The sequence below is a fragment of the Pocillopora damicornis genome, chromosome 7, assembly GCF_964200805.1.
Source record: "Pocillopora damicornis chromosome 7, jaPocDami1.2, whole genome shotgun sequence".
Taxonomy (NCBI): domain Eukaryota; kingdom Metazoa; phylum Cnidaria; class Anthozoa; order Scleractinia; family Pocilloporidae; genus Pocillopora; species Pocillopora damicornis.
This window is the reverse complement of record NC_142676.1, coordinates 2,021,724-2,033,254: the sequence shown is the minus strand read 5'-3', so window position 1 is coordinate 2,033,254 and position 11,531 is coordinate 2,021,724. Positions and strand designations below refer to the sequence as shown.

Below are 11,531 nucleotides of genomic sequence, written 5' to 3'. Positions count from 1 at the left end.
TTGCCAAGTTAGAAGTGTTTTTATTGTTACTAGTTCTCTCTAGTGTTTGCATCTACAAAACAGTCCTTTGTACTGGTTCACATGAAATACTTAGAGTACAACTTGAGCTTGAGTATGCTCCTACAAAGTCACACAATCTCTTTGTCCACATCTTTGAGCAGGGAGTTTCAGAGATTGAGAGAAGTCACAGAGTTGTTTACAAGGAAGCTTTAAGTATGCAATTTACAAATCTTTAACAATGTATTTTAGACATTCAACTGGGAAAGAAGAAAATCATCCTTTTAACCCTTTCACTCCCAAGATCTGATTAGTAATTCTCCTTACTATCTGCCATACAATTCTTATGATGTTAGTTTAGAGAATTTGGTATTGGATCAACTAATGATCCCATGATTGATATTCTTCTCTATTCTCATCACCTGCCTGCTTGATATTGTATTCATATTGTAAGGAGAAATTATGTCCTGGTCACTTGTGGGAGTGAAAGGGTTAAAGCTATCAATATCTCTCTTTTCTCTTAACTCTCTAACTTCCAGTGGCAATCAACATGAAACTTAACATCCAACATTGTCCAGCACACAGGTAATGAGAATGCTTATAAAGCGGAAGCTGTTCTCTTTATCAAACACCAAATTCTCATTACTAATTTAGGAAATGTACTACAGTTAGAGGGAAGAATTAACAAACAGATCTTGGGCATTAAGGGCTTTACCTCGGAAACACTGACAGTAGCAAAAGAGCACACCATCTTCAGTCTGTATTGAAGACAAAGTCAAAATTTACTTCTCTGGCAATCAACTCTGCCTGCAATACAGGCTATCTTGCCTTATGCAATTTAGTACAAGGCTCACCTACAAGGAGCTGAAGTTATATTGTTACAAGTTTTAGCATTCAAAACTTTGAAAAGTAGATTCTAACATGGAGTTGCTCTTGGATTTACAATCTACAAAAGTTACATTTTGTGGTTGAAATAAAAATTTCAGTACATGTAACTTCATCTACTTTATGAACATAACTGTGAAACTAAATTTAACACAGACAGGCAGATCAACCACAATCTATTACTGTTTTCATGAAAAAAATAATGATTGCAACATTGAACCAATAACTTCTGTTGAAGTACTCAGACTGTAGTTGAAACCTTCTTAAGATGGCTCATGACCACATCCTTTATCCTTTGTTAAACTATTTATCAACTGTGCAAATTCCTCTTCTGTTAATGAGGTGGAAATACATGTAGCATCCAATATTTCAGGTGCATCAGGACTATCCTCTTTGGAAAACACAGACTTTCAGAATCAATCATGATCTGTACCAGTAACTGCTACTGCTACTTCATTTTTTCACAACTAAAGTTACACATTGATGTGCCTCATTCGCCCATTATATGAATAGAATTACAACAGAAATATATACCAAGTAAACTCAGTATAGTCCTGTTTGATGGCAACAAAATTTTAATTAAATTATCTATTTTTTGCACCTTGAAATTCAGTTGTAGGTTTACAGAGGAATAAAACTGCAACATCTAATTTGTACTGTGATCAAAAATAACTACAAACTGAAATTGTAACTTCTAGGAAAGAAAAAACCTTCCAGAACTCTGACTAAAAGTGAATAGATAAGCAGCCAATAAATTTAAGGCAGAGGGCTTAGAAATGGCTGGTTATCTTTCCACGTCATTATCATGAACACCACACTCAAAGCTATCTTTCAGTTTTAACTCAATTTCATCTACCACTGACTTTGTGAAGAAACTGCTAAGTGTGCTAAGTGCACTGTTTAACTTTAAAAATTCCTGAACCTTGGCCAAGAAGCTTCACTTTTCTCAATCAATTATAAAACATTTTAATGCCAGACAAAACACACAAACACACGACAAACTGAATTTCAGATAAATAAGTAAAAAGGATAAACCAATTGTCTGGCAAATGTACTCTGTTTAAGGTAAGCTAAAATAATTTTATCACAAATAACTTGTGAATGATCTACAGACCATTCCATTCTGAGAAACTGCAGTAAACATGGTATCTACGACACCAATAGGAGGAGTTGACTTTTAGCCAAAAATAAACAAAAGTATCTCAGTATTGAGGAGGATTTGATAACTTGTATCACAAACAACAAGTTTAGAGTCCTTTCAGTAGAAGAAGCGAGGCTTGCCAACTAAATCTCAAGCCTATTTCTTTCCTTTTGTTTTTGGTGGACCTCTTGGAGGTGTGACAGGTCGGCCAGAGTTTAATCCACCATACTGGTACTTGGCTTTCTTTTCTGATGGCTTCAAAATCTGAGGGAAAAAATGCAAAACTTTACAATTTCATTCTATTCCAAATGGCATCATCATTGTGTCTGTCCATGCAATATGAGATATTAAACGATTAACTTCATAAAATGTGATGAAAATGCTATAGTAATTTTGTAGTTTTGAAGTCTTGAAGTTCACATTGTATCAATGATTTCAGAGTTATGATAGCAGCAATTGACAGGGTCATTTGACATCACATATTTGTTTCTGCTTTGTTTGGTTTTTCCTGGTGACTAATATAGTATTTCTCGTAACCAATGTGAGGCCAGAAAATGCTAAACCTTGCATGGCTTGGGGCTCTGAATGACAAACTTACATGTACCTTTTGTATACAAGGTATGAAATGCAAGTGACACTTTTCTTGACTTGAATTGTGCTCAAAATACTCTACTGGTATGCCTGTACGTGTGAAATCTTAAATCAAATATCAATTTGTAACGACCCGATGGTTTGCAGAACAAGGCAAGTGGTTGTAACAAAACAACAAAATGTGCCAAATTGACAGATAAAGTTGTGCTTTTCATACCTGGAAAGAACACATCAGGGTTTCATCCACACTCATCATTCCACCTGCATTATCAAATTCTCCACAGTAATTGGGTGCTGAGAACAACGTAACTAGCTGTCTTTTGGCAAAAAATTCATAGCCATCTTCTACAACCTAAAGAGAGACCATGATTAAAAACTGAAATTTGCTACATAATTAAGAAACAGAGGGCAATTTATAACTGAATAAAGGGGGTAAGTTTCTAAAGAAACTGTGGTGCTGTGTTACCACAGTTGGCTAATCAACTGAGTTGATAATGTAAATTGGCCAGTGTAAAAAGTTTCTGAGTGCTAGCCCTTCTATCAGAGTGAAACAGGAAGGGTTGAAACTCAAAAACTCAGCTTTAGAAACTCTTAAAAGTGGCCAATTTATATATTTTGCTCAGATTGTACAACTTTCTGCAGTGAACATGTACAGTGTAATTCCAAACCTTACCTGATGAGCCCTGCATATGAGATCTAAGTCATGACGGTTTAAGAATTTGCTCACTACATCAGCTCCAAATGTAAAGGAAACTCCTCTATCATTTTCACCCCAGCCATTTGTGTCTTTGTCTGGGTCCGACCAAAGTAAGTCACAAAGAAGACCTGTGGGTATATAGGAAAAAAAAATCAGTCAGTGAGGGAAAACTGAAAGAAAAGATTCAATTTAGAAAAAGAAAAGGTAGCTTATGAATACACTTTTGTTACCCAGGAGAAAAGTGAAACTTGTACACAATTAAGTGCTAATAATGTTTACATTAAGTTAAGAAATAAGTGGCTCCATATCTCATGGAGCAGATTGAACTCTTGAATAAGCAACAACATTGTTTCTTTTAGGTCTGTTGTCTCTATAACATAAATCTATTCACTTCTTACCAGTGTCTGGAACATCTGTGGGCCTCATGATTCTTCTAATCTGTTCCATAGACTGTAAATCTGGTGAGAGACCTGCAAGCAAACAGATAATGAAAGCATGCAATGTAAGAAAATAGATGTGAACATAGACCATAACAAATAAACAAGAGGCTGAGATAAGGTTGTGAAATCAAAACCTCAAAATATTTAACAATACATTTCTGTACTTTAGTGTGTTTTGAGTTTAGCAGACTGAAACAAATCTTTGCAGTTCAAGATGACTGGAGGTTTTGCTGGAGACTAATGTTTTCAAATCTCCATTCAAGCAGAAGAAAATTGAAGAGAAAAGAAAATAAATATTTTTAAATTTTCAAAGATGTGGGATAATAAGTAAAGTTATATAGAGGATAAGTCATAGATAATTAGATGTAGTTCCCACCCAAAATAAACAATACACTTTTATTTCAGAATACATACATCAGCCAAGAAAATTATCATTGATTTATGATCATGACTCTGATTAAATCTCTACTCACCCCCGTGGCAGCAAAAGATCTTTTCATCCACTATAGCAGCGATTGGTAAACAGTTAAAACAGTCGGTGAAGGTTTTCCACAGCTTGATGTTATACCGCCTTTTGCCTGTGAAATACAACACAAAGCAATTTCATTTAGCCAATAATGGCACTCGATCAAGATTATTTTTGGAATTAAAAAACTACAAAATTTTTGAGAAGACTTCATTCAACCTCCTTTTCAGGACCCCATTAACAACATCACCATAGAAAGAACCATTTACAAAGAAATTAAAAGAAAAAAGGTTTCAGAAAGGTTTCAAAAAGTGGTAGCACAAATCCAACGACAGGGATTTTCCAGAGGGGTTGAACTACATATATCAGTTCCCATGATCCAAAAATTATGTTGCAGAAGAATAACTCTGACATTGAAATTTATTTTCAACCGATTTGCTTTGCCCATACTCACATTCATCATAGAAGCCGTATATTCTGTTAATGCTAGCACATTCATGGTTTCCTCTCAACAGAAAGAAGTTTTCTGGATATTTGATCTTATAGGCTAACAACAGACAGATGGTTTCCAAAGACTGTTTTCCTCTGTCCACATAATCACCCAAAAACAGGTAGTTTGCCTCAGGAGGAAAGCCTCCATATTCAAATAATCTTAAAAGATCTGTGTATTGTCCATGAATGTCACCTGCAAAATAAGAAGATAAAATTTAAAAAAAGCAATTAGACAAAACATGCTCCTGATCCAAGTTAGTTTTAACGTAAATGTCACACCATGAAATGTGAAACTGAGACACAAGATTGCTTTTTTTGATTGATTACCCCTCCTTTAGATTAGAAAGTGCTGTTTGTGTAATTCATCTGTGTCAAGAAATGATACTTAACATTCAATAAATTGTCATTGAATTATTGCTCTTTCTCAAGCCCTCTGTGAGAGGTGTGCTAACACATACACACGTAACTACATATAGGCAACATCAGACCTTAATATTGCTAGAAAAGATGAATAATGATGTGCTTTAAGATATCAAGTCTTTAAAAACAATACCTATACTGAGGATTTACTTATAATTCTTCAACATAAAACTGTCCCTCAACCATAAACTTCTTGCTCCAGAATTTGAAATGCTGACCAGAATTATTCACACTAAAACACATAACATGGTAAACTTACTGTTCAATAAAACTACATATGCAAAGGAAAATTTCTTTGTCTGTATCATAAACATGTAACTCTGTTTTGGTTAAACATAGAGACAGTGATGATTAATCCCAACCTTTCACATTTAAGTGATGTACAACCATCAAAACCACCATGACAATATGACCTTAAAATATCTTTCTTGTTGTACTGTTGTGACTAAGCACAAACTAACCTAAACTAACCCTAACACCCATGTTATTGATTTTTTGATTAATGATTTTTTTCCTCTCTTCAGAATATTAAACAATATAGATGCATCTGCCAGGAGCAGTTTCTAGTGATTCTGTAATTCCGAAAGAATTCATATGAGAACAGAATAGCTTGCAGGTACTATTGAAAACGGATGGAAAATGAAAGTACAGCAATTTGTGATGATCAAACAAGATTCCAATAACATCTTGGAGAATCGTATGCTGTCACCGTAACCTAGATTTCGATATAAACAAAATTCTGATGTACGGCGGCTAGTATGTTATTTTCAAGTAAAGACGTGTTTTCTTCTATGAAACTCCTGTTCTCTTTTTCGCCTGTTTAAGACAGGCCCTGAACAATTCGAAAGGCGATCTTGAAACTCATGACGCAATGTTGAAGGGAGATAAGTAAGTACCATAGTTTACGTTTCTGTAAACAATATCAAGTTTCACGGAATTATTACCGATCTATTATTACCATGACAAAAGCATATCTACTGCAACTTCCGTACAATTAGTCGCTACAGTAAAATTTATTTGCATTTAGCAAAGAACTCTCGCAACGTTACAAGAAGTTGATGACAACAGCAATCTTTTTTTAATCAATTTCGGTCTCTTCCTCTTAATTAAAAGCCTACACCCGCGGTTCAATTCTTGTTGCCTGTCCAAAATCTTGGTCTATAGTTCTTCCTGAGAAATGTAAAAATATTCGTACCCGAAGGCATTTATTCGTAATCTAGGAACAGCTTGATTTTCTGAATTAAACTTCATTTGTTCCCTGAGAGTTTTTTATTGCACCTTGGTATGAACTTGCTTACTCGAATAATCAGCGATTTAGCAGCGAAAAAATGAGTTCATCGAGAGTTATCATCGAAAACTACATACCAAAGACACAAAATAAACGAGATCATGTCAAATTAATAGATCAAACTTAAACTCGGGAACTCCCGAATAAAATATCCAATTCACGATCTACACGAATAGACGGGAATATTTGTAATTCAGGTAAAAAAAAATAAATAACGTGGTATTTTTACACAGCTTTCGAAGAATATCAACACAATAATTTTTCAGTGAACAAGACCAAAGCATACCTTAATAAGTTCGTTCATGGTTGTTTGTTAGAAGTCCTCGTCAGGCTCGAAAATTACAAGCGCAGATGAATATTTCACTACGTTTTTGCGTTTTGATGATCAGAAAGTACGAATTACTTATTTCAAGTCTTTTTAATATATTTCCCTGGTTTGAAAATTCCTCGAAGTTCCTCGAAGTAAATCAGAGGTTTTAGGAGCTGCAAAACAAAGTTAGTTCAGGACTAAGGTCAACGAGATGATTTCAACACATGCAAATCGTCGATCATTACTCCGTCAAACACAATGCCGATCTTCTAGAAACAGACCGACACGAAAATTTTGAGTACGTGATCTAATATAAAAGAAATAGACTTGGAGAAGCAGTGAACAGCCGACCAGACAAGGCGAGTAATAAAGCTGAAATGACATGAAAAATCTACGCTACGCGTTCCAACTCGGCATTGCTCACTGACTGCGGATCTGGTTCTTAGATAAAGACGTCCAGTAACACTTGATTAAATTGCAAAGGGCTTCAGCGGTTCACCATAGCCTACTTACCGCATATTTTGAGAGGAGCTTCCAACTCCAGCAAAATGGGTTGGTTTAAAAAGATTTCCCTGGATCTAAGACACAGTCCACGGACTTCCGATTCTGCTAGTTGAACACTCTTTCCTGGTCTTCCGCGAGCTAAGAAAATAAAGGTAACGTTTATATTTTATCTACACGAGGTGAAGGAATTAGAAAAGATTACAAAGAATTTAAACCTTCTAACAAGCGGGATATTATGCTGTCCACATTCAAGTCGCCCTCCGCCATATCAACTACCAAATAATTTTTAGTCAACGACAGTTTCTGGAGGTATTTTCCTTATTAGGAACTATTTTCCGTATTTGGTAATACTACCCATGTGACCATCAGACAAGTCCAAGATGGCGAACAAATTGGCAGCATTTATGAGTAGAAGTTGTAATCGCTTATGGAGTTCTTTTAGTCTTCAAAATCTCCCATTTAGGCTAACATTTGGAAAATTACAGATACAAAGGTAATTAAATAGCTTAATAATTATAAACTAGTGGCTAAACAAGGCTGCGTTATCAGTCAGTAAGGGTATTCTCTTCAAATATACACAGTTTTTTATCGACAACTCATGCAAAGATTTTTTAACTGAAAGACCTATTGTCATTAGAAAAAAAAATTTCTTTATGAACATCACTTATGGTTTTCCTTGAGATGAATTCTGTTTAGTTGGAGAACATTGTACTTTGTATTCATGAATGATCTCACACAACTGCACGTCATTGATGGAATGTTCCCAGCTCACGTGCAATCTATCAACTGATGTGATTGCACGTGAGCTGCAGAGACAAAGGTAGCAAATCTAGCCCTTTGAGAAATTTGATTGAGTTGCATTTTCAAAAGAAACAATTGATCGCAAGTTAAATTTTTAAAGGACTGCTATGTCATTACTATTACCGATAATGAAGACCTCTCTTCCATACCCTTCTTAAGTGCACCTTACGTTTGTTTTACTCAGATGTTATGTAATCATATTAAGATGCAATGAATCTGCCATTAATTTTAAAGTTTTTCTTGCTTCATTGATGTCTGCTGTTATTCCTCATTCATTTCTTGTTTTTAATATTTTTTTTTTGCGAACACACTCTTTAACCTCATTGCTGTGTGTGAAACCGGCTGAAACTTTGCCATGTGGGAGGGGGGGGGGGGGGCTTAAGGGAAGTTTGGAGTTTGGAGTTTTACTGCGTAGGTCATTCAAATCTGACCTTGTTTGGAGAAAAAATGGTTTATGACAAATAAAAGAGTGCCAGACCCTCTTGCAACCTGAAACTTCTGATGCAGACAAATTTCTTTGTTCAAATTTTGGCATATTGAAAGTGGTAAGAGCTTTAAAACACCAGGTTGACTTTTAAGTAAAGCAGGAATATTTGAAACTAAAGCTCTTGACGTTTTCTCCAAGGCCTCTCAGTGAAACACAAGATTTATGTGATTGAAGAAGAACTTTATTATGATGATGAAGTTAAGACCCAATTTGAGAGATTTCAAACATTTGGAGAGCCAAAAATATTCCATGGGTATTGTACTACAGAATACAAATTTAATCTGTAGCTTACTTAATAAACTCTTTTTTTTTTTTTTTTTTTTTTTTCACTCAGAAATTTATGCAGCAAAGCAACAGATGCAAAGGAACAAATAGATAGAGAGGAACACCTTGATCCACCTGCACATTTATTGCAGAGTCGTGGAATGGGAACTCCTGTTCTTGAGGAACACATACCAGGTAGAGTGCAACCTCAGTTAGTGACCATATCCCTGCTGTACATTTATTCTTGTGTTAATCTCTTTGTGTCGACCTCCATTTTACATCAGCAAAAGCTACTAAAGTGTGTCCCAAATGCCAAAAAATAACTTTAAGAAGCTTCAAGCCTAAAATAGCTACAACACCCTTTGTGGTTGCTTCATTCTCCTCAGTTCAGAACTGTGATAAGCCATTGGTGCACTGATCTTCTAGTCTGACACACTCCCTTTTTTGTTTTTAATCTGTTTCTTATTTTAACAGTGCACCCTGAAGTGGCAGAGATCCTAAGGAAGTCCAAAGGTCAACTAGTAGACGGCAAATGGCACAAGCCTTTGTACAATGCCAGAGCGTTAGCAGCTTTAAGAAATGAATATATAGCTAAAGGCTTCTATTGGCCAGAGAGACCAATGCGTGACAGGGGACTGGATAGAACGCCAAAAGGACACAAGCGAGAAATTCGAAAGGAGGAAAGGTGAGTTATTATATTTTTCATGAACCCTTTACACTCTAACATCAGTATGCATATTCTCCATACTGTTCTCTAAATGTTTACCAAGTAGCTGACAAGGAGAATTTGTTTAACAATCAAGAGCCTCTTAAGTTGGTGATCATTTCCTTTATTCTTGTTACCTTAACATGTGATTCAGGGCTGATATTGTAGGGAGATATTTGATGCCAGTCACTCTTAGAGGTCAAAGGATCAAAGTAATATTTTATCATATTGTATGAATGTCTGAATGCAAGTAACTTGGTGAAGGACTTTTGTTCATAGTAGAGACTGATGTTTCGACAACTTCAATGGAACTCAACATCAGAGTCAAAATGACAACTTCCAACTCCAATGATGACCTCTGCATAGGTTGTTAAAATGTCAGTCACTACATTCCTTCCTAGGACCACTCTCACCCAGACAATCAGACAATTATGCTCCCAAGGTCAAACTGTTTACCCTATTGTGAAGTTTAAAACTACTCCTGCCATCTCAAAAATACTAAATTTATTCTTCTTAAACTTCCTTTGAGATAAATTTTTCATTTGATTCCCTTATTCAAAGGCGGAGCTTAAGGGAGTTTGTCATGGTTGATGCAAGTGTTTAATTTGTAATTGGAGTGAATTTTCTCCATCCTTGAATATTTTTGTGGCTTTTTAGTTAAGCCTTCCTGTTTTGCCGATCTGCCCTCCCGTAAGACTCATATTTTGCACGTCTCAGAAAACGACTTGAAAGTTTTACGCCCAGCTCTCTGAAGGGAAGAGATAAAAAAAACAAGCTATAACACTGCTGGCTTTCTACTCACTTTTTAGGCTAGCAAGAATTGCGGAAAACATGGCCAAGATGCCAGAAATTGTCGCCGATTATCGTGAAAGGATGCGAGAAAAGAGAGCCAAATTGAAAAAGGAAAAAGAGGAGGCGAGACTGCGGAAAATTAATGCGCAGAGGCTTGGTTACGATGTAAGAGATCCTCGAGCCCTAATGGCGATGAAAGGGGAACTTGCCGACTTAAAGAGGAAAAATAGATGGAAGAGGCCAAAGAAAGTGAAACTGGGAACAATTGCGTAGATGAAAAGTTATTTGAGGTGTATGAGTAAAGGGTTATCTTTCCAGACAATTTGCTTTTATCAATTGAGTCGATAGAGCGCTTTTTGATTGAGTGTCGTAAAAGCAAAATCAATGTAATCACGACTGTCAATCATAGGCAAGAGAATAACTGACTAAAGCGCGGGAAAACGCGGGCGACCAAGTCGTGATTGCTTTCAGTTTTGCATCTGATTGGTTGAGGGAATAGCGCAAGTTTTCTGGAACTATCACATAGCTAAGTAAAGCAAAACCAATGCAATGTCGGATTACTTTCGACACTCAATTGAAGATTGCCATCGTAAAGGGATTCTTAAGCTGACGTTTTAGCGTAATCGTTCTGACGAAGGGCTTGTAATGCCCTCTACCGACGCAGCACCACAGTTTCTTGAGAAATTCACTTCCTTTATTTATGTGTTATCCCTCCAGTTGAGTTACATCGACATTAAGACTTAATCTATAGGCGCTAACCGTTAGTCGGAGCAGGCCGACGAGATCCTTTCCCTAACTTTCAGATGAAGTACATCTGAAAAGTGAATGCAATTAAAGAATGGTATGGTTATTTTTGTGAGTACCCTTTGGCGAATTCGCGCTTTTTCTCATTCAATGCTTTGATGGCTTGCCTTGGTTGCATATCATAATGCATTAATGTCGGACCATTCTACCCGATGAAAGAAACAGTAACTTGCAAACGTGATTGTCATCCTCTGTTTTTACTAAAATGTTGACGTATTTCCATCTCCAACACTTCTGGTCGCTTTTATGTTACGTAAATATCAGCGAGCGCGCTTAGATGCTATTTCGGTTAAGTTAGAAGTTCAACCCAAGACAGGCGAGAAGGACATAAAAAGTCTGCCGCTTTATTGAATACATCCCTCCTTTCACCACTACTTCTGGTTTAAAATGACAAAAGTTTTGATAGGGAAACATGCTCTTCTGCTGCATTGATACTTGCAGACTCG

The 11,531-nt window shown here is 36.2% G+C and overlaps 2 protein-coding genes across 2 annotated transcripts; one reads left to right on the top strand and one right to left on the bottom strand.

The window, feature by feature from the left end:
- On the bottom strand, nt 1-7,541 carry LOC113667728 (serine/threonine-protein phosphatase PP1-beta catalytic subunit). The gene is made up of 8 exons (XM_027183588.2): nt 7,447-7,541; nt 7,241-7,369; nt 4,672-4,902; nt 4,225-4,329; nt 3,710-3,781; nt 3,288-3,439; nt 2,832-2,966; nt 1-2,287 (listed from the first exon to the last, which is right to left on the bottom strand). The coding sequence occupies exons 1-8, from the start codon at nt 7,496-7,498 to the stop codon at nt 2,180-2,182; spliced, it is 984 nt and encodes a 327-aa protein (XP_027039389.2). The 5' UTR covers nt 7,499-7,541; the 3' UTR covers nt 1-2,179.
- On the top strand, nt 7,365-11,131 carry LOC113667748 (uncharacterized). The gene is made up of 4 exons (XM_027183608.2): nt 7,365-7,724; nt 8,854-8,978; nt 9,258-9,468; nt 10,299-11,131. Exons 1-4 carry the CDS (start codon nt 7,612-7,614, stop codon nt 10,552-10,554), a joined length of 705 nt encoding a protein of 234 aa, XP_027039409.2. The 5' UTR covers nt 7,365-7,611; the 3' UTR covers nt 10,555-11,131.
- Nucleotides 11,132-11,531: the final 400 nt, after the last annotated feature.